The 25,660-nt window shown below is 40.7% G+C and overlaps 2 protein-coding genes across 3 annotated transcripts in view; one reads left to right on the top strand and one right to left on the bottom strand.

Moving 5' to 3' along the window:
• Positions 1 to 15,382, top strand: part of clip1b (CAP-GLY domain containing linker protein 1b) — a 30,131-nt gene extending 14,749 nt beyond the window's left edge. For both annotated transcript variants that reach the window (XM_023421185.2, XM_023421184.2), the window contains 8 exons: positions 5,640 to 5,725; positions 9,124 to 9,169; positions 9,385 to 9,428; positions 10,907 to 11,012; positions 11,114 to 11,279; positions 11,441 to 11,493; positions 11,596 to 11,708; positions 11,886 to 15,382. In XM_023421185.2, the coding sequence (XP_023276953.1) occupies positions 5,640 to 5,725; positions 9,124 to 9,169; positions 9,385 to 9,428; positions 10,907 to 11,012; positions 11,114 to 11,279; positions 11,441 to 11,493; positions 11,596 to 11,708; positions 11,886 to 12,120 (849 nt within the window). In that variant the 3' untranslated portion in view covers positions 12,121 to 15,382. The remainder of the gene's footprint in view (positions 1 to 5,639; positions 5,726 to 9,123; positions 9,170 to 9,384; positions 9,429 to 10,906; positions 11,013 to 11,113; positions 11,280 to 11,440; positions 11,494 to 11,595; positions 11,709 to 11,885) is intronic.
• Positions 15,383 to 15,930: 548 nt separating this feature from the next.
• On the bottom strand, positions 15,931 to 25,056 carry bcl7a (BAF chromatin remodeling complex subunit BCL7A). The gene is made up of 6 exons (XM_023421186.2): positions 24,895 to 25,056; positions 22,875 to 22,956; positions 21,845 to 21,941; positions 21,086 to 21,235; positions 19,430 to 19,533; positions 15,931 to 18,768 (listed from the first exon to the last, which is right to left on the bottom strand). Exons 1-6 carry the CDS (start codon positions 24,984 to 24,986, stop codon positions 18,694 to 18,696), a joined length of 600 nt encoding a protein of 199 aa, XP_023276954.1. The 5' UTR covers positions 24,987 to 25,056; the 3' UTR covers positions 15,931 to 18,693.
• Between the last annotated feature and the right edge of the window lie 604 nt (positions 25,057 to 25,660).

Below are 25,660 nucleotides of genomic sequence, written 5' to 3'. Positions count from 1 at the left end.
GTTAGCTTCAGTAATACATGCACAATAAGGAAAAATGTTGGATTCACAGAATGAAACCAGAAGTAAAAAAACTCAATCTGACATTTGCGACTATGCAAATGATTTCATATGTTTAGATATATTTATCTGTAATTTAAATTTTAAATTGTAATATCACGTGGCCTGTAGCAAACACTGTTTCCCATACGCTTTCAGGCCTTTGTGAGCTAAATGTCACAGCTAGAGCGAGTGGAGCGTCTTCAGTTAGTTAGTTCATGTGTGTGAAACAGCAGGACACTGAGACTCTAGACGCTTTCAGACAAGAGAAGATTGTGAAAACCTTCTCACGGAAGCTGAAAGTGATCATTTTTATGTTTATGTGTTGATGTGTGAACAGTGCTGTGGTGAATGTGGTACCGTAAACACATGGTAAAGTCATGTTATTGGTCTCTGTTCCTCCAGCTTCCCTCAGAACAATCTCTCAGTCAGTATTTCTTTCCGACATGACCCCGTTTAGCTGCTGAGCTGACATGTTTGGACAAGGAAGTCAAGAGGTTCAGTTGTGGAGAACAAGTCTGACCCTCCAGTATCAGCTTCCCCATAGTGAGGATGTGTTTGTGTTCATGTAACCACACGAACTTGAGAGTAACCAGTTAGTTAGCCAGACATGCTAACATGTGCAGACTCCATTAGAGCAGATAAACAGTGTTTAATCCATTCCTTTCACTCGTGCTGTTCTATATTTGGCTTTAACAACAACAACAACAAAAAGACTCAACCCTGGAAACCCTTCTAATGCCGGGTGACAGTCGCACTACAGCCCCATGTAAACTGTGTCAGCATGTGGAGGAAGCTCGATAAACGCACGCTTTGTGAAAGGATTTTTATGCACATGCACGTGCACAAGTTCAGCATCACTGGGCTGCAGGGGTTTTTTATGTTGCGCGTTCACATCAGGATTCCCACACTGACTGCAAGTGACGGTGCGAGTCCCAGTCATCGCATTAAATCAGCCACGCGTGAAACACTGCAGTCAGTCTCTCTCTCTCTCTCTCTCTCTCTCTCTCTCTCTCTCTCTCTCTCTCTCTCTCTCTCTCTCTCTCTTCCCGCTTCAGCCTCCCTGTCTGTACACTTGATATCTTTTACCGTTTCACACTCGATCCGTGCCGCGCCTCCAGCAGAGCTCCACACCTGCAGCCGCTCATTCATACGGCGGCTCTCTGGCGCCCTCTTTGCTCGTCACCTGCACGTGCATCTCCTCTCCCGTGTGCGCGCGCTCCAGATGGTCGGTAGAAATATGGATAGGAGATTAGAGCGGGAGATATGGAGAGAACATAAACATGCTTTTTCTGTTTGGTCATTCCACGGCTTCAGCCTTTTTCATGCTCCATATTTCAGCACTGTAACTGTGTTTTCCTGTTCTGGGTCATAACTTTAGGAGGAATTCTTTCCCTTTAGCTTCTGGAGATTGGATGGATTTGAATCCTGACAGTATATCTACCACTCAAGGGCATTTTCAAATTAAAAAAAAATGGTTTCAACCCTTTCTATTGCTCTGTGAACAGTCTAAAAACATTTAATGAAATGTTTCTAACACTCTATAATGGAGTCGATATATATAGACATTTTTAAGTGTTTATTAATGTATTTGTCTAATACTATAATAAACAGTTAATGAATCAAAGCAGCTATAATCATATTTACTGATATATAATTATACACATGAACAAATCAGTAGAGTTTTATAGCAAGTATTTATTAGCTGTTTATACAAATTATTCTAATTATATAATGTGTTTTAAAATGGAGACATGTTGAGCTTCATCTGGATCTTTCACTCGCTTCTTGTGGTCTTCATCAGCAGACAATTTGCTCAGTTGTCATGGAAGTTGAAGAGGAAATATTTCTAAATAAATAAATACTTAAATAAAACTTAATTAATACAAGTACACAGTTTGTATGATTACAGCTGTGTTATGTTGTTAATCATTTATTTACTGTTTTTACACCAGTTACTGACGCTTCAGAGGAGGAGCTTTAGTCCAACCACATTACAGTGTGTTATTTATTATATATTTAAATGCTAAATATGGAGGGTTAAAATACAGGGTGATCGGGTATTAATTTATTTATTTAATAATAGTCATTTTGGGGGTATGTGGTTTAAACTGTGAGCACTATTAATATGCAAATACGCTCCCAAAATAATCACCTCAGATAGTTGTGTAAATACAACAAGCTTTTGTGATGATGAGCAGGAAATAATTGTGATTTAATTTCAAATTGATGATTAAAGGTATAGACGTTGTATTATAAACCGGAATATTTAAATTCACTCAACAGAGGCAAATAGAGCGTAAAATAACGTCCAGTGTTTAAAGGTTGGAACAAATGACAAACGCGACCGACGTCAGAAATGAAAAAATGTTTTTCCAGCAACAACAGAGAGAGAACAGGAGTTTACATCTCACACACACACACACACACACACACACACACACACACACACACACACACATACATATATATAAACATTATAGAGCAATTATTCAGCTGGGACGCTCTCACATCTGCCTCTTCTCTCCACTCACCCATGATGCTGTAGGTTGTGATGTAATCCTGCACATGTTAGAGTGAGCTGCTGTGTGTGTGTGTGTGTGTGTGTGTGTGTGTGTGTGTGTGTGTGTGAGATGATGACGACGATGATGATGCCTGGCCGGACAGGACATTCCTTTAGTTGATGGACGGTTGATTTGAGATCGTCCTCAGACGTCTGTTTGATTAACAATTATTCAGTGAATATTATTCGATCAACAGATGATTGATCAGCAACAGATTTAAAGATTGATTAATTGTTTGTGCCTTTCTTATTATTGTTTTTTGGTCATTTTCAGTTTGTGTTTTTTTTCTGTGAATAATTACTTGTCTTTAGAGCTGAAATGATTCGTCTATTATTCAGTTTAATTAGATCATTTAAAGCATTTTTTGCTTAAAGAAATTGAGTCTGACTCCTTTGATCCGATTTTCTTTCTCTGTATTAAATCATTATAAACTGAATATCTTCGGGTTTTGCACTTGTTTGTTTGTCGGACAAAAGAAAAGGTGTGAAGCTGTCGCCTTCGATCCATTCATTCATCAAGAAAATAATCGGTAGATTTATTGTCAATGAAAATGACTGTTAGTTGCATCTCTAAACTTTGGGTTTTGGCGTGTAGAGAGAGACAAAGAGAGAGAAACCTCTTTAATTGGCTTTTTCAGTGGGTTTGGCTTCTCAGTCGATATCTGATGGTTGAGGAAAAGGAGGTGACGATTAACGATCAACCAAAGGAAACAGTTTCAGTATCATATCGGGTTCTGCAAAACTTGTGATCGTCATTTTTCCCTATTTTCTGACGTTTGACAGACCAGGCGATTGTGAAAACGATCATTAGCTGCAGCCGTTTGTTGGCTCGTCTGTATACAGCTGCTGCAGCTCATCTGGAAAACAGTGTGAGAGAGTTGAGTGTGAATGACTTGGTTGTTTTTCTCTGAGCTTGTTATGTAAAAGCAAAACAGTGTTGTAGTTGCAGTTACCAGCCGATTCTTCTGTGAGAAGCTTCTGTGAGTCACTGAGAGCGAGAGGTGAAGCTTTTAGAGGAGTGTGTGTACATGCGGTGTCAGAGAGTGAGGAAACAAGATTGTGAGCAGCAGAACGATGGTGGTGGGGGTGGTGGTGGGGTGTCTGGGAGGAGCTTATTCAGGCTTACATAATGGAAGTGCTTGGCTTCTTTAACCCGACTGTGAGAAAGCGAGAGAGGGAGGCTGCTCAGGCGACACGCTCTCCATTTGCCTCTCGCGGTTGTTGTGCACGGCAGGGGGGGGGGGGGGATGAGAGCTGATGGTTTATTGATGCCCAGCTTGTGTTAGTCTGTGCATGTGACACTGGTGGACAGGGGGAGAGCGGAGGCACAGTAACAGAGCTGCTGTGTTTAGCAGGGGGAACATCAGGTTGAAATCCGGCAGGGTCGAGCTGTGTGCGGGTATGGACATAGCTGCTCTGCATCAGGGTTACTCCAGCAACATCTACTCGCCTCACTACCAGGTAGGATTCAAACTGAACCGCCAGCCAGTGCAGGAGCATTTTCATGAACAGTTAGAGAGGTTATTTTCTTTCTCCTCTTCCACTTGTTCTAATTAGCTCCGGTCAGTTATTGTTTTTCTTGGTGCCGATGTCAGATTTCCTTTTTTGCCGCCTGTGATTGTCACCCAGCGTTTGATCTGTTTACATCCTGCATGTTTGTTTTACATTAGCTTATATGTGTGTGTCTATTTCAGCATGCACCACATAACCTGTGTGTGTGCGGTTCTGCATGTTTGTGTGTATTTACGTGTGTGTGTGTGTGTGTGTGTGTGTGTGTGTGTGTGTGTGTGTTTTAGCGTGCTCTCTGGCCTCGATCTCACTTTGGAGGTGAAGAGAAATACTGAGGTGTAACAGAGTGAGAGACATCCCAAAACACAGCTGATGAAACACTTAACAAAGTGTTAACAGAAAACAAACCGACTTACAGTTTTTATTTACTTATTTTATTTGATGCCAATTGTAGCAAAAGCATTGATTTCAGAGTCATACATGTTAATTAATTATTGACCGTTAAAGCTGCTGATGTCACTGCTCTGCTCTGGTGATGATTTTGGGATCCCAGACAAATTAGACTCCAATAAGAAACTTTGCTTGAGGTGAAGCTGAAGGAGCTGACGTCTCTGGGGCTTTTATTTTTAGCCTCACATGGATTTAACCCGTACCCATGCAGTCTGCTGAGTCAGCACGAGTATCTAGGCAGTGTGTATTTTAAGTGTTACCTGGTGTTACAGTTAATGGCCCAGAATTCACAGCAGCTTTTCCTTGGGAATATGAAATAACAGATTTGGTCTGTAATAGACGAGACAGAGCCACGAGAGAAAGATAAAGTTGAAGTGGAGGCAGTGATACTGTGTGAGGTGAGTTAGAGTCAAACATCACTCTGCCCAATCACAGACGTGAAACATATGTTGACGTCACTCGCTTCCTGAGGATATCGTGATCTCTGATCTCAGGCGCAAATAAACGTCCATAAATCTGCTGATAAATCACTGAAGAAAGAAGCTTCAGTATCTCGGTCACCCAGTGATCGTTGTCTTTACATCCATCAGTACACGACAAACAGGAAGCGCTAACAGCTAATGCGGCATACCCGTTGGTGTTAGCGCGTTTCCATCTGTCAGACCAGCAAAAACATTTTCACACGAAAGTTGAATTTCACACTGAGCTGATTAAAAAAATAAATGAAGTAGAAGGACAAACAGCTTCTCCCATAGAGATCCACTTTAAAACACAAGGACGTTACAGCAGGACGAGGGAGTTCACTGAAAATTAGTGGGTAATTGCAGCTGTTATTATTACTAGGGCTGGGGTGAAACGATTCCCACAATATGGCTCCAGGAAGGATTAAAATCACTGACTAGAACAGATCATGTTAAAATCGCTCCCCCGCCGCCGGAGAAGTTAATCCAGCCCGACTGAGGCTGAAGTGGAACAACGCTTTACCTGTGAATGTGATATTAAGAAGAGCCTCACCTCTCGTGATGTCCCACGTTGTAAATATTCCGTTTCGCTTCATCCGTCTGTGTCTGTTCCTTTTCAGAACTCCAGATACCAGGAGGAGCTCAGTCTGTCGAAGGAGCGCAGCAGCTCAGAAAACCAGCGTATCGGCGTCCTCTGCAAGGAAATGTAAGTACTCACTATAACTATTGTGTTTTTTCCCGGTGACCTCCAGCCAGACAGTTAATTACACTGGTGTGGGGAATTTGTCCTGAGAGGAGAGGGCTGGGGTGGGGCGGTTTACACTGATTATTAAAAACAAAAGAAAGTACTGTGGTTTGTTTTAATTACATGTAGACAATGTAAATATGTATAAAATGTCTTTATTGGTCGACCAGTGAAATGTCAAGTGTGTTATTAAGCTGGCTCCATCTCTAACTCTCTAGAGAGACACGTCCACTTGTAAATATGCTATAAATTGTTGTGGAAGGTCCATAATTAGCCTAAAGGGGGCTATTATGTGATTATGGATATAATGGTGGAGTGGAGCACAATGCACAATACTCAGAAAACCGTCTTGGGGTATTCACATAAACATTTGGAAACCATGAGTCCTCACTGAAAATGTTTGAGTTTATCCTTGAAAGACCAAGTTTAAGATCCTTTGAAAATGAATGAGAACGTTCTTGAAATCAGCTCGAGTCGTGTTATCCGCCACAGTTTCCGTCAAAGTTACAAACTCCTTTATTTATTTATTTATTTTTGTATTTATTTATGTTTCCATTTGCAAAATGGAAACGTGAGGCGTGAGATGAAATTTAAGTCAATATTGATGTTCAGTCTTTGCGTCATAACTCAGTCGACTTTGAACAGACATGATAGAAATATTTTTAGATTTAGTGGGAATTACATTTCCCAAGGATTTTATTATCTCTGAATAATGAATGAATCCATAAATCTGTGTTTAAATCATGGGAAAAAAAGAGGCTTCTTATAAGTGCAGAACGTGCCTGAGAATCCTCATGTTTTTAATGTTTCTTTAGTATCACACTTATCCAGTAAAATATAAAAAGATATATGAAATATGAATCAGCAGCAGATCTGTGACTGATCGCTCAGCTGATGCTTTTGATGCAAGGTAAAAATATTCCTTCTTTTCCCGGCATGTTTTTACCTTTTGCTTTGTTGTGTTCGTGGTGGATCTCCAACCTGATGTCGAGGTCTATTTATAGACCTTGAGTGTGTATCTGTTGTGTGTGTGAGTGTGTGTGTGTGTGTGTGTGTGTGTGTGTGTGGAGGTATGTGGTGTGTTGTTGAGTCTTTACATCATCCTGCCACACCTCCCCTGAGTCATCAGAGCCCCGAGCTGTGACGTCAGCGCTCCAGATGGATCTAACTGGCTGAATTACAGTCATTAACGTACAGCGTCCTGTAGGAGGAGCAGCAGATGGAGACGGAAATGTCAACAAATGTCCTTCGTTAGAGTGAGCAGCGCTTTGTCTGCTTCTCTGCGTTGTGCCTAAACGCAACACTAAAATAAATCAAATGCCTGTACGTGGAGGAGTCACGTTAAACACCTTTAAGACTTGTTTCCCACCCTCCACCTCCGTCCTGTCGCGACCCAACAATGTGTTCCTCCGTCCTCTCCGAGGCACATCCTTCCTCCGTCTGCCGCTGTTATGTAATCTCTCCTCCTAGGACGGCCTGGCTCCAACATGGGCTCCTCTCCCGCTGTGACATCAGAGTGTTTGTGTGTGTGTGTGTGTGTGTTTGTGTAAAGCTGATTGTGTGACTTTGTGTGTTTTGTTTGTGTGGAATCAATGTGGCTTTTGTGGCATCTGAGAGAACAGCTGTAAACACCACAGCTGTATTTGTAGCCCTGGTTTTAAAGTAGGGCACAATTCACTTTGAATTTCTGCTTCATATATATTCAAATATTTTATGTTTATAACTAATTTGTTGTTGTTTATGTTTAAAGGTTAAAGCAGGTGATATTTTATATTTTGTGTGTGTGTGTGTGTGTGTGTGTGTGTGTATGTGTGTGTGTGTGAGAGAGTGTGTGTGTGTGTGTGTGTGTGTGTGATCTTAATCCTCCGAGCCATAGAGCTCCATTGTTTCCAAAAACCATTAAAAACCCATCAGAGAGACTCACTGTTACACTTGGTGATATGTTCCTTCATCACCATAAACACACACTCGTTTATTTTGGCTCAGTCCTGCACACACCGCACACTCAAACGATTCATCCGCCACTGAAAGTAGTTCCCCAATAGACGCACCATATTTGTTTAAAACTGCAGTGACCGACTGTTTTAAGAAATTATTTTGCCATTATAAAAAATAAAAATATGTTTGTGATCTGTTCTTGAAGATATATATACCTTCAGAAGGAACCAAGGTCACAGAAAGTTTTGTACTGAGAGAAAGACTCACTGTTGGTTTTTGGTATTTTCATGGGGCTTGTTTAGGACTGCGACTAACGATTATTTTCATTATCGATTAATCTGCTATTTTCTTGATATTTTTGTCTATAAAAATATCAAAATGTTCATAATTTCCCAAATGTGAAAGTTAAATTAAAATGTTTTGTTTAATCTCATCAACAGTTCAAAATCCAAAATATAAAGTTTTAACACTTAACAAGCTGGAATCAGCAAATGTTTTGCATTTTTTGCTTAAAAAATGACCAAAACTTTCAAACTTTATTTGACTATCGACCGATGGAGAAATGTTTCCACTTCAAACGAGAAACTAAATACTGTTGTTTTAGATTTTGTATGAAACATTGTCCCAAGTCAAATTGGAAAAGCGAGTCTGAGAGAACAGTGACGTTTCGTTTGAACAGTCTTTGTAATACAAAATATGTAAGTGCAGTCCCCTCTAACTCCCCCCTCCTCCCTGTTGTGTGTGTGCAGGATCCTATAGCGACATGATGAATGTAATTATACATCAGTCAGCTAGATATTTCACCCAGATGGCGCTTAGAGCGGCATATTAGTCACGCGTAGCTTCAGACTTCCTCACCACACTCAAATCCTAAGAATGACCCACATGGAGCTAAACTCAATTCCTCCAGAAAATCATTTGGTTCCAGCAGCTAAAAATAGGCGACGGCGTCTCTGCTACTGACTGATTTTGATCATATGGGCAGATTACAGTATCGTCTTGATGATATACTGCTGGAGTGGATGTATACGTGCTGTATCTTAGTGCTGGAGAGAAAAGGAGCAGAAGCAGCAGAGGTAGACAGACAGATGGCTTTTTGAATGATGAGATGGTTTTGATCAGTGTCAACAGGTAGTACACGACCTGTTGCTCCACGACTGCTGGATGTTTGCTTTTACAAGTTAAGTAATAAAACCCACATCAGGAAACAGGAAATCTTCATACCTGAGCATCATTTTTCTGACGAGTAACTGTACCAGCTCAAGTGATGTGTGTGTTCGTGTTCAGCAGATGTGAACAGAGTCAACATCTGGCAGCAGACTTAGATTTAAGCATATAGCAGTGATCGTGACATAGATATCACAGGAACCTGAGTGGTTTTACTGCCGCACTCAAAGTGTGTCACGTCTCCTGTCTTGCAGCGAGGAGCTGAAGCTGGCCTCCCAGAAGTCTCAGCACCATGACGAGGTAATGACCCTTTCCCGATTCCACATTATGTAAACGAGGCTCCTTCATCCTGTTATAGATCAGGGTTTTGATATAAAAACAGACACGGTGATGTGATTAATAGGTTTTGTCGTAGCGAGGATCGACCTCCCGCTGTGACTGGACTCTTAAAGCTCAGGCGGGTTTAGCGTCTATTTTAATGCCTCTATATCTGTGTGTGTGTGATCTGTTCTCAGCACAACGAGGATCGCAACAGTCAGACACCGGACATGAAGACCAGGTAAGACGTGTTCGGACTTTCTAACTCTCTCTCTCGTGCTCGGACTTTGATGCAGTCACTCTTTGTTGTAGAAAATAGAAATTAATGAGATGATGTGATTTAATAGATAATCATAACGGTCACATTTATTTCTCCACAAGCAATGAAATAGCTCATTAAACTATTTCAGCAGCTCTGACCTGATTATACACTGACTCATAATCAGGAACAAGCTATTCCAACCCACTGTTTTTAACAGAATTTATTAACATTACATCATCAATAAATGGATTATGCATCATTATAAGACACTGTAATGTACATTAGCTCCAACCTGAGCAGCAGAAGGTCTGAAATATTGATTAGTGATTTGATATTGACTGTATTAGCCGCTGGAACAAACTGACCTTTACATTGTTTTAGGTCATAGAGAGATGTAACAGAGTGATGTGTCTTTTCACTCACAAACAATCTTTGGCAGATTAACCAACAGACTGAAGTTTCACTGGAGCTGTTATAGAATAAATTAATTATTAATTAGCTGGAGCTAGTGAGTGTTTTTCTCACTGGGAACTGGGTCCAAAATGGAACCGACTCAATGTTGATTACATGTTGTTTCCTGAACGACAGCAGGGTTTATTGTATCTAACAGCGCGTTTAGTTTTCAGTAACACTTTGAAAATGGTGTTTTAGGTTCTAAATCTATTTACTGTGTTGTTTTGATCGGCCTTATTTTAAACCTTCTCTAAGTCTGGAAATAAAAGAAGCTGTGACTTCGTCGTCTCGCATGTCTCAGCTTAGTAATCAAGAGGATTAAAACGTCTCACCACTTCTACAGAGCAGCGACTGAAGTTGAGAGTGAATGTTAAATAAAGTGGGGATGATCGGGGGACTGAGGAAAGATGACAGTCGTGGATCAAAGACGTGTGGTGTAAGATCGAAGCGACAGAAGGGATGAAGGCAGAGGGAAGTGAGGAGCAGCTGGCAGCTCTGCGGTTTTTAGGCCGAGGGGAAATGAAGAGGTGCTGATCAATTAAAGCAGAAATGATGATGACGATGATGATGATGATGATGATGATGATGATGCTGATGCAGAGGGAGAGAGTCTGTGTTCTCAGGTGAGCATGAAAAGAGACGGGGGGATGTGATTCAGTGTCACTTATGTAGCAGATGCTGTCCGGGTGTCAGCTGGGTGTCACTGTTGTGTTATAATTGATTTTGGAGGCCGTGGGTGAAATACACAGTTCTGTTAATCCACCGAGCGGCAGCAAAGAGGATTCTCAGGTGTGAGTCCCTGGTTTCTTGCTGCTTTATTACTTGATTTATGGAGGTTAAAATCAAGCGTCATTTTACCTCTTCAAATTGTATTGATGCTGGAACTTGAATGTAGTTCCCAGTGAAGTCAGGCTCATGTGGATGGAAGAGACCAGACAGGAGTTGTAGTTGTTTGAGAGCAAACAACCTGCAGCACACACTCGTAAATCTCCATGTTTCCACAGAGAAAACATCTCCAATCAGGAAACGGAGGGAGAAGTAAAATTCCAGAAATCCACTGGAGCCTTAATCTCAGACAAAGATCGGGAACTGGAAACTCTGAGGAATGAGGTAGTCACACACGACTTTCCCCGCGTCTTCTGGTTTATCTTCCTTTACACGGTGTAATCTGAGCTGGGTGAGAGATTCATCCCTTCGCTCTGTCGCTGCAGATCGCGGTCCTGCGAGGAGAAAACGCCATGGCCAAGACCCTGCAGTCGGCCGTGGAGACGCTGGAGAGAGACAAAGCTCAGCTGCAGGGCCGTGTTCACAGTCTAGAGCAAAGGCTCATGGGAACGCAGGCCTCAGAGGGAGAGGACAGGGAATCTCCACCGTCAGGTGAGGAGACAATGATTCACATTCACACTGCTCTGCAAATAAATAAATATGTCAAATAAAACAAAAATAAATAAATAAATAAAACAGAAAATAGCCTTGATACAATCAGAAGACCCCAGACATATTGATCAGCGATTATATTTCGATTGGTGTTTCTGCAGGTGACGCAGCTCTGGAGCAGCTGAGGGAGGAGAAGGAGTTCGCTGAGGGACAGGTGAGACCGTCCGGATGCCTCCAGTCAGCCACTTCACGTTCAGGTGTCAGCTCTCACCTGTGGCTACGTGAAGGTGATCTGTGTCTTAACTGTCTCCGCCAGATCAACTTCCTGAACAGCGTGATCGTGGACCTGCAGCGGAAGAACGAGGAGCTGAAGATCAAACTGAAGAAGCTCGCTCTGGCTGAGTTCAACGGCAACGACGGGACCGATGGGTAACCAACACACAGTTTAAAATAATTCACATATGTAATCATTTCTGCTTCGCTCGATGAAGATTGAGTCGCGAGATCGAAACACAAAAAACAAATTAAAGGTTCATTCTGTGGCCAGTCTCTCCCTCTGAGTCCCGGTTTCTAAAATCGAAACCTTGTCTTCTCTCTGTCTGGTAGTTTTGGTGAAGCCGTGTCGAAGCGGGAAAAGAAGCCGCCCCCCCGTCTGTTCTGCGACATCTGCGACTGCTTCGACCTCCACGACACCGAGGACTGTCCCACTCAGGCCCAGAGCCCCGACTCCGTACCTCACACCACCTATCACGGCAACCCGGCCGAAGAGAGGCCCTACTGCGACATCTGCGAGGCCTTCGGACACGCCACGGAGTCCTGCAACGACGACCAGACCTTCTAGAGGTTCCAAAAACTCGCCCCCTACATTTTCATCCCTTCCCTCTCCTCTTTCTTCTTCAGCACTTCTCACCTTTTACTCTCCTGCTACATCCCCCACAATCCAGCCCGACATGCCTGCAGATTTTTCCATAACGTATTTTTATACTGTATTTATGCATTTCACTGGTAGCCGCTGTCCTGATCTCAGCTCTTTTTCTCTGAAGATAAACTGTTCTGTGATGCAGAATGCTCGTCCAAATATGCTGCTTTGGTGCAATATTGATGTTTATGACAAAAGGAATCCGTCCTCTGCACTTGTCGTTTTTTTAACGTGTTGTTTTGCATTTAAGTTTGTTTTCTGAAATAAGCAGAAGTGATGTTTCACATTCGTTGTTTTTTGGGGGCTTTATTTTTTTGAATTAGCAAAACAAAGTGATGCAACGAAGTGAAGCACAGTTGAAACTGAAGGGAAACTGAAGCTCCTTTCTGACTTTACATTCCTCAGTCTGTACGGCTACCAACCAATCAGAGAGAGTGATACTGCCACGTCAAACAGTTTACTAAAGTTTATGTTAAGTCCAAAGCCCTTCCTCCAGTGAATCAACTCACAGCAGAGTGTCAGGGCCACTTGGAGGAAAAAAGGATTTCAACATTTGGAAAATACATTTGTAATTTTATGAGAAAAACTCAATATTTTGACCAAAACAAAAGTAAGATTTTGAAGAAAAAGATGAGGAATATTTACAGAATATTCTCAATACTTTACAACTTTATTCCTTAAATATAACTTAACATTATGACTTTTACAACTTTATATTTACTTTATGCTCAAAATATTCCAACATTATTTTGAAAATACTTTCTCATAATATTACAGCATAATGTAGAAATATTACTAAGTTACTCTCAAGATAATGCAACTTTTTTCTCATAATAGCAACTAAAAAACTTATTTCTCAAAATATTAAGACATTATTCTTGTAATATTACAACTTTATTCTAGAAAACCTTTTCTCTGAATATTACGAATTAATTTTTCTGATATTGTGATTTCAGTTTTTTTTACAATATCACATCTTTATACTTGATATATTACGAAGTTTTTGACTTTTAATTTTGACTTTATTCTCAAAATTTTCTGACCTTGTAGTGGCCCTGATCCTCCGCTAGCTAACGATCCTAGCTAGATGTTAACCTGTGGTAAACTCACACATTAATAATTTAACATGAGAGAAGTTCAGTCTTGACCTTGGAAATCGTGGTTTCCACGGTTACTAGTTCTTTTCCAGAGCTTTTAACTGAATCTCACAGAGTTTAGTTTTTAGTCTCGAGACTCGGGAATAAACAGTTTACTCCTGTGTTTACATCTGGTTATGAAGACTGTGAGAAGCAACTGAAAGCTTCAGAAAAGGCTAGTAAGTGGACATTGAGTTAAAGGGACACCTCAAATATTTTACAAATACAGGTCAGTTTATTTGTTTACTCGCTCACTTTTCTTGTAGGAAGTGGCTCTAAAGCATTTGTGTGACTGACAAAACAATCTCACTACAAGGTCCCTTTAATTTGGGATCTGGAGCTTTCGATCGTATCACACAATCTTTCTCATTAGATGGAGTTTGCACAGTTGCGATGGAATTATAGATCTTCAAAATTTCCATTTTTATTATCGCTTTAAAGCTGAGATTTTTACGATTCCATGACAAGTGGGCGACTTGATTGAAAGCTCCAGAACAGCTACTAAATGGACTTTATGGTGATGTTATTTTGTCAGATACTGTTTCTAAGGTCACAAATGAACTTTCTGTTTTAACATTTTTGTGTATTTACCTCTCCAGAGGTCAGTGTCGGTTAATAATCTTTATTAATGCCACTGAAAAGGATTTGTTGTAGTTGATGATGAATTTGTTGCGTTTTGTTATTTATTGTCTAATCTTTCACTAACCAGTGATGTTCCCACAGAGAAATAAGCTAGCACTGATTGAAAGTGTATAGTCTGTACTAGGACTACTGTAGTATACTGTAGGTGGGCTTTTGAAAACATCTGCCTCGTGTTACAGGAACTGACCCAGATGAAACTATAGACGCCTCCGCTCACTTAGATTTGCACTGTCCACTTTAAAGATTCAACAGAAACACACGGCGCTTTAATGTCATGATTCTAACGTTATTTAAAAGTTATTTTATCAATAAGGTCAGTACAGATCCTTCAGTACTACTGCCCTCTTTAAAGCTAAAGTTTGACATTTTGGGAAAAACACACTTATTCACTTTTACATGAGAAGTTTTTACAAGTTACCACTTTCATATCCGTCTGGTAAATGTGAAGCTGGAGCGGGTTAGCTTAGCACAAAGCCTGGACACAGGGGACACAGTTAGCCTGGCTCTATCTCCTGCAGGACCCGAGTGAAACAGTTGATTTTATACTTGACAAACAAGATATCACACGTCTGTTTACAGGTACTGTTACCTAGGTGAAAAAAAGTTCTATGAATTTTTAAGAAGCTCAGGAAAGAGCTGCGTGAAATTTGATAAATGTCGCTCGGGTCTGAAGAGTTTAAAAGTTTGAAATGTTAAAAAAAAAAAAAAAAAGGGGAAAAAGAAGTGAGTTCACCTGTGGCCATCAAGTGGCATTGTGGGTAATGTAGGCATCAGGTTTTGAAGAGAAAGAAGAATGTTTGGAATAAAAAAAGACGATTTAAACAAAAACAGTGATATCAGTTTCTCTCATGCGACTCCAGACGCCTGAAAGTGAATAATCTCATTTCCCCAAAATGTCGAACTCTTCCTTTAAATCAACCCTGTACAGAAACATGTATTTGACTTATCTTGTTCTTAAGCACAATTTTGGATCATATTGAATCTTCCAGTGTAACAGTGTATAATACATGACATGACTAACCATTGACACTAGTCTTTGTAAATACTAATCAGAAGCCTCCTTCTGATAAATGTGTACACAGTGCCATGGAACAAAAGATAGCTTTTATGTGTACTACATTTTATTTTTCTGCCCTGTTGATAAGATTGACGTTCCGCTCCAGGGGAAAAACAAAAGCCCGTTTGTATAGACTTTAAAACATTGTGTACTTTATAAGTGATATGTCTAATTATTGTTATTAGTGTAATGTTTTATATGTAACAACTTCAGGCACAGTGTATAAATGGTTTCCAAATGTTCAGACCATTTTACAGATGTTGATGTGGTGTAAGAAATGTCACTGTTTTCTATGTACTGTATACTCCTGAACAGTCCTATAGAAATACTAAGAAAAGAAAAAAAAGAAGTTTGTGTTTGTGTTTGTTGACTCCAGCAGGAACGACGGTCTACTTCCTGTTTCTAACAGGACAATATGGATGAACTGATGTTCTGATCATTATAGTTTCATCCCCAGATCCATTTTCTCCTGAGAGGTTCAGGAGCAAAGAGCCGATCCAGTTCACACGAGCTCCAGAGGTCTGAGCGACCGACCGAACCGACCCAGCATTAATCTCTCTGATAAAGATGACATGGTGAGACAGAGGTGAGTCGGCTCATAGCTAGAATCATTTGCAGACAGTGCAGCGGTGTCTCTATTGGCCGAACAAGAACGTCCGCTCCATCAAAGGTGAGCAAAAGGTGAAAGGTGAAGTCGGCTGGAGATCACAGGAAATTCACACTTGAAGTTGTCTCTCGTTCTGGCTTCGACAGAAGTAAATGGGAAACAGAGCGAGTATTTCTAGATATATAGATAAAAGTTAAATCAACAACACAGTTTGAAAGAACAACGTTCTGTATATGTAGATTAGATTTTCTAACTGATTCCTTCCCACGAAACAGTCGAGAAAACACCGACAACTTTGTGAATTTTATTAAGAAAACAAAACCATTGGACATGATAAAAACCAAGCACTACTGATGGAATAAATAAGTCAAACCAAACCATAAATCTGTACAAGATCTAAAGTGAAACAAAATGGTCCCAAGAAAAAAAAAAAAAACCAAACGAACCAAAAACAAAGAAAAAGAAAAAGGAAAAAAAAACCAACATACAAGATTTTATATCTCACAGCTTTTTTTTGTTTTGTTTTTTTCCTTACGCACAGTTATGAGCAAACTATAAGCAATCGGCTCGATCAGGTGAAAGCTACAACATAAGTGAGATTTGTTTTTTCTTAAACTGAGTGTACATAATGCTGTTTATAACTGTTAATGTCAATACAATAGCATTTTAAGTTCCAGCGCTGCTGGACTGGGAATGAGGTATATGCTAATCCATCCTCTGAACTGAGACAATTGTCATTTTTTTCATTTCTTTTCTCTCCATCCATGTGAATGCTGATTTGCTGAAATCTGATCAAGTAATCCTGTGTCATGAAGTACTTCCATAGCCCCTGTTATGTCATGAAGTCATTGGTTTGCAGTGATTTCAATTGATTTCAATCCATATTCACAAGTAAATATTGATTAATCAAAGTACATCTTACACGTGTGAGGTTGTACATTAGAGGTCATAGGTCTGAATCCGTACGATGAAGTTCAAGTAGCAAAAACCGAGAGCTTGATGCCGCACGTGTATGGATTCAGCCGACAGACAGCACCTTGAAGGAGGATTAGAACCAATGTTTGAGCTGAAAGACTGGACCCTTCTGTGGTGAGCTACAGAAACATGTCGGTCAGAGATAAGTAGTGATACACAGAACACGTACAGAGATGGGAGGCGAGGAAATCAAAGTCGTGATGGTGGAGCAGACGGGGGGGGGAGGAAAGAAAAAACAACCAGTATCAGCAACTGGTCTGGTTCTACTTTAGTGGGGGGAAAACAACAACAAACAACAACAACAACAAAGTGCCACCTGAAGTAAACACAGACCAGGAGTTCTGATTGATGAGGTTCACAGATGTTCAAATGTCCAGAAGACAAATTTAAATTTAACTTCTGGGTAGTGTTCAAATTCCAGTCTCCAACTGTTTTAAAGAAACGGTTTTTACATCTCGGGGAATGTGACTGAAATAAGATCGATACCACTCACGTCTGTACGGTAAATATCAAGCGGGAGTCTGTTAGCTTAGCTTAGCATAAAGACTGGAAACGGGGGGAAACAGCTAGCATGGCTCTGTCCCATCCGCACCTCTGAAGATCACTTATTAACACACTTTATTTTGTTGTTTTTTTAATCAGTACAAAAGCTTTAGTTTTCCACCAGGAAGTCACCACATATAAAACCACTATTTGTCTTTTTTGTTTAAAAAAAGACATATTTCTTGGAAGAAAACTTTTTTTTTTTTTTTTTTTTTTAAATGTATTGACCAGTGAGCTTTAGAGGTGCAAGTAGGCGGAGTCAAGCTAGCTGCCCCTCCCCCTCCAGTCTTTATGCTAAGCTATGCTAACTGCCTCTGGACAGACATGAAAGTTGTATCAGTCTCATTTTTCTCCCAGCAACCATTTCCCAAAATGCTGAACTGTTCCTTTAAATAAAATCAAATGTTTGTAGATGAATAAAAATATTGGATCAAACAGATTAGTGACAATAAGGCAAAAAAATAAAATAAAATAAAATAAAAAAAATGGCACCAAAATTGTAATTCAAAGCCTGTCTGACCTAAAACATGTATTTAATCGTAGCAACTCAAGGCACGCCTTCAGGACCTATGCTACCTATGCTTGTCTTCACTACTTATCCAAGAGTTTATATCTTGACCAGTACCGTCGTCGTCTTCCTCTACGAACCACAAACTAACTCGCTTTTAAAAAAACAAACAAAAAAAAAAAAAAACATGTGAATGGAGAACTTTTCATGGATAGAGAAAAAAGACATCCACTACAGCAGCAAATCTATCTGTGATCGATTGTGACATACCATAACAGTGCATTGACCCTCCTGAGAAAAAAACCCTAAACATTTCCTAAACAAATATAGAACATTAGTCTAACAGGAGGCGAATCGGGAGGATTGAAGTGACGTGGTCTTAGGGTGGAGGTTTCCCCGCCCAGCCACTGATCTGAGACCAGGTTAGCCTCTTGAGTTATCCTGAGCTAAACCATTAGCAGTGAAACGTTTTAAAAAGCGGTCTCAGAGCAGCGTCCGGGATCAACCTCGTCCTACTCTCAGATCCCCAGTGTTGACTCTCTTAGTCACAGATGCAGGTCAGGGTCTGTGGTCTGGCCTGGCGCTGGCTGGGTTGGGTTGGGTTGGGTTGGGTTGGGCTGGGCTGGGCTGGGCTGACAGCGCCGCCCCTGGTCACAGAGGGGATTGCAGCCTGGGTTCAGAGCTTCTCTTGGCATTAGTGAAAAAGTGTGGAGAACTGGAAGGAAGCACGGAGGGGGACCAGTGAATAGAGGTAATATCCATTCTCCCTCTGTGGCAGAGGAGTGTTAGGGCAAAGGTGGCAAATTGGAGGGGGGGGGGTAGACGTCAGGGAGGGAGGAAGAGGGGGAGGAAGAGAGACGTCCATTCTCCCTTTGGTATTGAGGAGTTTGGGTGAAGAAGGAGGATGAGGAGGTGGGGGGAGGAAGAGGAGCGGGAGGCTAATGTGTTCATTAGCACTAAATTATCTAAAGGAGGGAGGAACAGAGGGGGGGAGGGTGAGGGAGAGAAAAGACTCAGCCCCAAACATTTAACTCTCCTCAAAGTCCTGAGATGAGGACTCCAGTTTGCTTTTCTTGCTGGGTGGGGCCTCCGCCTCCGAGTCCTGCAGCGAGAACAGACGGATGATGTTCAGTCGTCAGCAATAATACAAAACCTCATCATTTCTGCTTTTCATTGTTTCATTCATACCCTTTAATTTAAAAGTATTTATCATTTCATGTGGAACAAAATCAACCTTTTAAAAGTCACCAAACTCTTTGTGAAGTACAATTGGAAATTCTACATTTAAATTCTAAAACTTTATATAATAAAAACATGGACGTTCGTGAACAAAACTCCCCATGCGAAGCCAGAATCAGCCGTCAGGTGCTGGTTGGTGAAAATCAAACGTACCCACAGCACACTGAGATGCCTTCACTGTCACCTGGTGTATCCACGGTCCTACTGTATCTATGTGACTACAAATATCCATTCAACACTGACTGTTGTAGGTGTAGCAGTGAAGTCAACACTGGAGTCAGTGAAGAGAGTTTTGACAAAATAAATCTGTATTTTGTTTATTTGACTCTTTAACAGTTTAATACTATATATAAAGTTTCTTATTGTTATTTATTTGTATTTTATCTTCTCAGGAATCACTTGTAAATGAGATTTTGATGTGAATGTGACTTCCTGATTGAATCGAATATAAATAAATAACAGTCACGGTCACACAGATCAGGTGCGACTGGAGTTTGAAGACAGATGTGCACAGGTGTTCGTACCTGAGTGGCTTTGCTGTCTGAAGAGTCCTTCTCCCCTGAGGACAGGCTGTCTCTCTTGGCACTTTGTGCTCTCTCTGAGGTCTCTGATGAAGGGGTGGTCTTACCTGCAACATGATCACACATGCACACATCAGACCAGGAGAACGGTTCTTTATTCCACAGCAAATACAGAGAGCGAGCTGCACGCTGCACAGGACAGGTGACGTGCTGCAGCTGCAGACTCTGACTCTTTAATGACACCGTGTGGTTGAGCAGAGTAACTGCAGAGTCTGAGTGGATTGACACAGCTGAGACACACTACTGTTCTCAGCCAGAGGTGAGTGTTGGTTCAGCAACAGGCGAGAAAGTAAAGTGGAGTAATAAAGAGACGGAGTATCAGAGCCGCACTGAGGAAAAAAATCTTAAATGTTCGAGAATAAAGTCGTAATTTTGAGAATATATCAAGAGAAAAAGTTGTAATTTTATGGCAAAAGTTATATTTCGAGAAAGAAGAATCGTAATAAAGTCACTATATTGTAAAAATGTAAAATTTTGAGAGAACAAAACATAATTTCTATGAATATTACAATCAACCAAACAAACAGGTGGAAGGACAGTCAGTGGCAGCTGCTGTTTGTCTAACGACAGAACAGACTCAGTTTCTTCACAATCTTTTCATCGTCCTGATGATGATGATGATGATGAGCCAAAAGATGAAGTTTCTCCTTATTAGTGAAACCTAAAGTAGAACTTCGCTCCATGTTCCTCATGTAAAAGCTTCTGATGTTTCTCCTCTAAATCAACACGCAACCTAAAATTACAACTTTATTCTCATTATATTTCGACTTTATTCTCAAATTTAGTGATTTTTTTCCCTCAGTGTCGCTCTCGTACTCCGTCGTAAGAAAGAGACGAATCGACAAACAGACTTTTACATTAATACACTTATTGATTCAGTTCGTAGTTTGTATTTTATAAACGAAGGACGGAGACAGAATAGTGTTTTTTAACCTCTTGGTGCCACGTCGATCTGGCATGAGAAGTTAAACTTGTCTCTTTCAGCGCTTCATGATTTATTCCGCGCTCATTCTTGTTTTTGTGCAGATGTGATGATGTTAGATTCATTCGTCACAGTGTCTCTATAGACAAAAGAAGTTGTTATTTACTTTCTCCGTTCATTGAGCTGCTGCAGCCTTTGACCGTCATCAGGTGACTTTCAGTTCAGACGTGTGACTTGTGCTACAGAAATATGACGGGCGAGATGAAGTGACCTGGAGGTTTATTCAGACGCGAGGTCGAGGTGTAAAACTGCCGTCAAGCTAGAGGGTGAGAGTGAGGCGGAGACGGAGGAACCTAGAAGAAGGTTGACGGTTGAAATCTCTGGGGGAGCCGCAGCTGCACTGTGTCTGTGTCCCTTCGTGTATTTTCAGTTTATGTATTTAATGACAGGGAGGCCGCCGCTCTAATTATCTCTCAGCGTGACGCCGCTCGTCCTGATGTTGCGAGACAGAGACGAGATTAGGGGAGAAAAACCAAAAAAACAGGATGTGGCTCGTCATTCACCGTTCAGCATCACCACCACCTGCGAGCTGTTGACTGGAGGTCAGTGATGCGATCTGTGTGTGTGTGTGTGTGTGTGTGTGTGTGTGTGTGTGTGTGTGTGTGTGTGTGTCTGACCCCTCTTGCTGTCCGGGCTCTGGTCAGTCTTGGCCTCGCTGTTGTCACGGTGAGACAAGGCGGTGGGCTCGGGGGCGGGGCTGGTGCTACAACTGTTTTCCTGTTTCACTGGGGATGAGTCAGCGATCGAGCTCTGGTTGCTGTTGTCGTCTGGCAGAGACACATCGATTCATTTTAGTTTGAGATTATCCAACTTTCATCGTAGACACCAAACACATTTTTATTATGCTTCTGTATTTCATCATTAGAATTAGTTTGACATTCATATCTTTCACAGACGATGCAGAATCTCCCTCAATTACTCAAACACAAGCAATAAAGATGCTTCTTTTAGATGTTTGAATGTTTCATCCGAGCTGAACAAGTCTGGTGTTATTCCATATTTTTCTTATTGACAATAAATCCCATGAAAAGACTTAAACCAGCAACATTTACAAATTGATCTAAGCCTGGTGTTATTCCTCTGAGCCACAGGGATTCACTGTTGTTCAGAAACACATCAGTGTTTGCTGCTTCATTACTTCAAATACTCACTAGAGCAACAAAAGTGGATTAATCCGCCGCTGAAAATAGTCCCTAACAAACACACTGTTTTCCTGTTTTGGTAGCGTTTGTTTGAAACTGCAGTGCCCAGATGTTTCAGGTGAACTCCGAGCCTTTTTAAAAAATGAAACAATACTTTTGTGATTCATTTTTGAACAAGTCCCTTCATGGTGTTGACCGACAGTAAGAGGAATATCCCCAGACTTCAGTACCTACCATGCATGTCCATCATGCCTGGAGAGGAGCTGTTCTCTGGAGTCGTCAGCTCTGAGCCGTATTTCTCATCTTTGCCCTTCTTTTTATTCTTGTTCTTCTACAATTGAGAGAAAAAGACACTAAATTAAATCCGTTACAGTCCCATTAACATGTAGTGAGACAAACAAATATAAAACGGTGCAGCAAGGAAAAAGAATATGAAATACAAAAAATATTTAGGCCTTGAAACAAAGGTCAAACTTTTCCTTTTATATATTACAGTTTAATGTTGCTGCAATCCATACAGGCTGTATAAACTACGCAGACGTGGATATTCTGTAGATAAACCAACTACTGTATGTGACATTTAGGAACATATTTATCTCAGTAGTCCAGTTACTCCCACATGTCACGGTTTGACCTGTATATGGACACTGTGTTTTGTTGTTAATAAATAATCTTTCCACCTTCTTGCCTGTAGATAATGGTCATCATCAGCCCTCATGTTTGCTTATCCTAGTTTCAGGCCTGACATGAAAGATGTTTTTCACTGTAGAACAAACTGATTCATTGGTCTGTTTATTGAAAACAAAAGAAAGAAAAAAAAATTTTCCATCACGCCTCCTTTTTCTTTAAACTAAACTTGCTTGTTTTTTGTCTGAACATCAGTCCATTTCAGTTTTAAACAATTAATCAGTAGTTGAAGATTAATTTTTCTGGTAATTGTTTCAGCTTTGTTGTTTCGTTTTAGCTGCAGGTCAGGTCACGTCCTGAGCCGTTTGTCCTTGGAACTGTGTGTGAGTACATTAAAAACTACAGGAAGTGGGAGTCAAATTCATTATATGTGTAAACATATTAAAAAAAAGAAGCTGATTCTGAAAAGATTTATTAATTAACTGTGGTTCCTCGATGGTGGAACGAGCTGCTGAATGCTAACAGAGCAGCAGCAGCACTCACTCTGGATAAAAGCATCTGCCAAACGCCTGAATGTAAATGTAAAACATGTGGCTGATAGTGTGTCTGTTAATGTCACTGAAGAGGCTGAACTCACATCATCTGACTTGGGCTCCGTCACTGGCACCCACTTGTAGATGCGAAGGGACGTGTCTCCAACAGTCACCCATTTCTTCTCCCTGTTAAAGAAACAAAACACAAAACACAAGATGACTCAAAACCTCTGGGGAGCAACACGTTACCTCCCCGACACTTCTGAATCAACACAAAGCAAAAAGCACAGCAGTCATTCTATGAAACACCGTATAAATATTACAAAACCCCAAAATATTCAGTTAACAATGATATAAAACAGCATTTGGGAAGCTGAAAACTAAGAATGTTAAATGACTTAAACCCGTCCATGAATGGAAAATGTCATGTTATAATAAATACGCTCTAACGAATCCCACAGACTCATAATGTCTCTAAATACAATAAGATAAAAGCCATTTAAAAGACATCACCGTGGGCTTTAGAAAAAATTGTGACAGACATTTTCTTCTATTTTCTGACATTTTCTACATCAATAAGAGCACTGGAGAGAATAATTGGTGCGATAACCTGTAATAAAAGTAATTCTTAGTCACAGCCCTGAATCATTTGCTCAGAAAATAATGAAAAATGTCAATTTTCCATTTCACAAAGCCGAAGTTGACATATTAAAATAACTTGTTATGTGTGATCAACAGCCCAAAACCCACAGAAAACTAAGAAAATAATCAATATTCACTTTGAGAAACTGATTATAATGACTTTAGACATTATTGCTTAAAAAATTAAAAGAAAAAAGACAACTTAAATCATCTGACTGAGCTGACTAATCATTTATGCTCCAAAAAAAAACACTATAGTAACATAAAATCATCATTTTCATTAATCTGTAGATTATTGTCCTGATTGATCAAATGGTATTCAGTTTACTAATGTAGAAAACAAAGAAAAACAGCAAATATTAACATTTGTGAAACTTGTACCTGTGAATTTGACATATCTGCTTCAAAATAAATGACCTAAATAATGTATCAAGAAGCACAATAACAGTGGTTTGACTAATCGATTAATCAACTATCTTGAAGTCACTGTAAAGTAACTTTTAAACAAATAATGTTAGTTTACAGCAGCAGAAAACAAATCCTTACTACAAAGTAGTAAGTATAAAGTAGAAAAGGTCAGAAAACATAAATCATCAAAACATTAATGTTAAATGTCACGTGCTCCATATTTACTCTGAATGATATTTCAGTTTGATCATTTGTTTTATTTTATCAACTTTTTCGTTAGAAAAACTTCTGATTTTGACCTGGGGACGTTTGATTAAACCACCTGATAAAAAAAAAAAAATCATCAGCTAAATTCGGGGGTTAAACAGCAAAAATGAAAAACAGGATATTCTAGGAAAAACTACATGTATGTTCGAGCTGTTAAATGTGAATAAAAATGTGTTTTTTTCCTTGTGTTAAACGTTAAAGACTGAGTCACTACGTGTTCAGCCATGCAGTACAGCAGCCTACTTCCCTCTCCCCACCCCCACCGAGCCTGATTCTCTCTCAGACCTAAAGGCGACTCAAAGCGCTTAATTTAAAACTCCAGACGGACTAAACTGCTCCGGAGCTCCGGAGTCAAATTGTTTCCAAGTCGAGAGCAATTGGACGTTTCGGTCCCTAAAAAAAGCGCCGCCGCCGCCGCCGCCGCCGCCGCCGCTGCGAGGCTCCACAGCGGGCAGCAATGGCTTCATGTGACTGCATCGAAATGGCTTCTGGGTTCAACCCTTCCCGTTAAAATCAGCGAGACAAAAAAAAAAAAAAAAAAAAAAAAAGAGAGAGAGGGAGAGAGACACCGGGTACATGTCTGAATCCGCCGCCGAACGACGGTCGGGGTGGTGCACCGCACTAGTGCGCCCCGGTGCACCTGAGCTGCAAGTACATCTGCCGAGAATCCCGTTCAAAAAACCGTCCTTTAATTTCTTTCAATTTCATCTCCTCACTCCGTCTCGCTCCTTCCCTCTCCTCCCCCAACAAGCAAGCCTTTTCTCGTGTTAGATAACCGAGCCTGCTTCTTCCTCTTCGTCCTCTTACCATTTTCGTACTTTCTCAATAGCGGCCATAACCCGCTTGATGTCATCCTTCGCCCTGCTCCGGGTCTCAGCTCGGACCGACCTGCCCGACATTGCCGCGGTGGTTATAATATTTTTAAGCTCGCCGGCAGTTCAGACACAATGCAAACAGTAGAGCGCACAGAGGAGCCACTGCGCATGCGCAGGCCGATAGAGCACGGAGGGAGGGGGGAGGGAGGGGGGAGCACGGCTGCAGCTGCACTATGAAGACAGATCTGTCTCCTGCTGTGTGAGTAGGAGAACAAAGAGCCAGCAAACAGCCTGGATACAGGGCAAGTAACTAAGTACCGGAACCGGACTGAAGTGGGCAACTACACCCGGATATACCGGGAAGAGCCGGGTTTACCCCATAAAACCTGGGTCCACATAGATCCAGATAGAAAGATAGATAGATAGATAGATAGCATATCAAATAAAAATATACAACATATATATATATCATTATCCATAAATAAATTAGAGAACAGAAAGAAAAAGATAGATGCAGCTGCTAATTTGTGATGTCTACACTTTCTTTATATTGTAATACATTGTGAACCTGTATTAAAGACGTGTTGCTTCAGCTCTTTGAAGGAGGGTTTTGTTAAACTGCACTGTGTTAAGTTGACTAATATTTTGCCCACCCTGTTAAAATCAATGAGGTTTAGGCCAAACAACACACAAACACACTCACACACTGCAGCCTCCAAAATGATCATTATAACCTTCACCTTCACCTTTATGGCCTT

The sequence above is a fragment of the Seriola lalandi genome, unplaced genomic scaffold (genome assembly GCF_002814215.2).
Source record: "Seriola lalandi dorsalis isolate HSWRI2012SDOR001 ecotype SW California unplaced genomic scaffold, Sedor1 jcf7180002054666, whole genome shotgun sequence".
NCBI lineage: Eukaryota > Metazoa > Chordata > Actinopteri > Carangiformes > Carangidae > Seriola > Seriola lalandi.
Note: the sequence above shows the minus strand (reverse complement) of the source record. Positions and strands in the feature narration are given on the sequence as shown.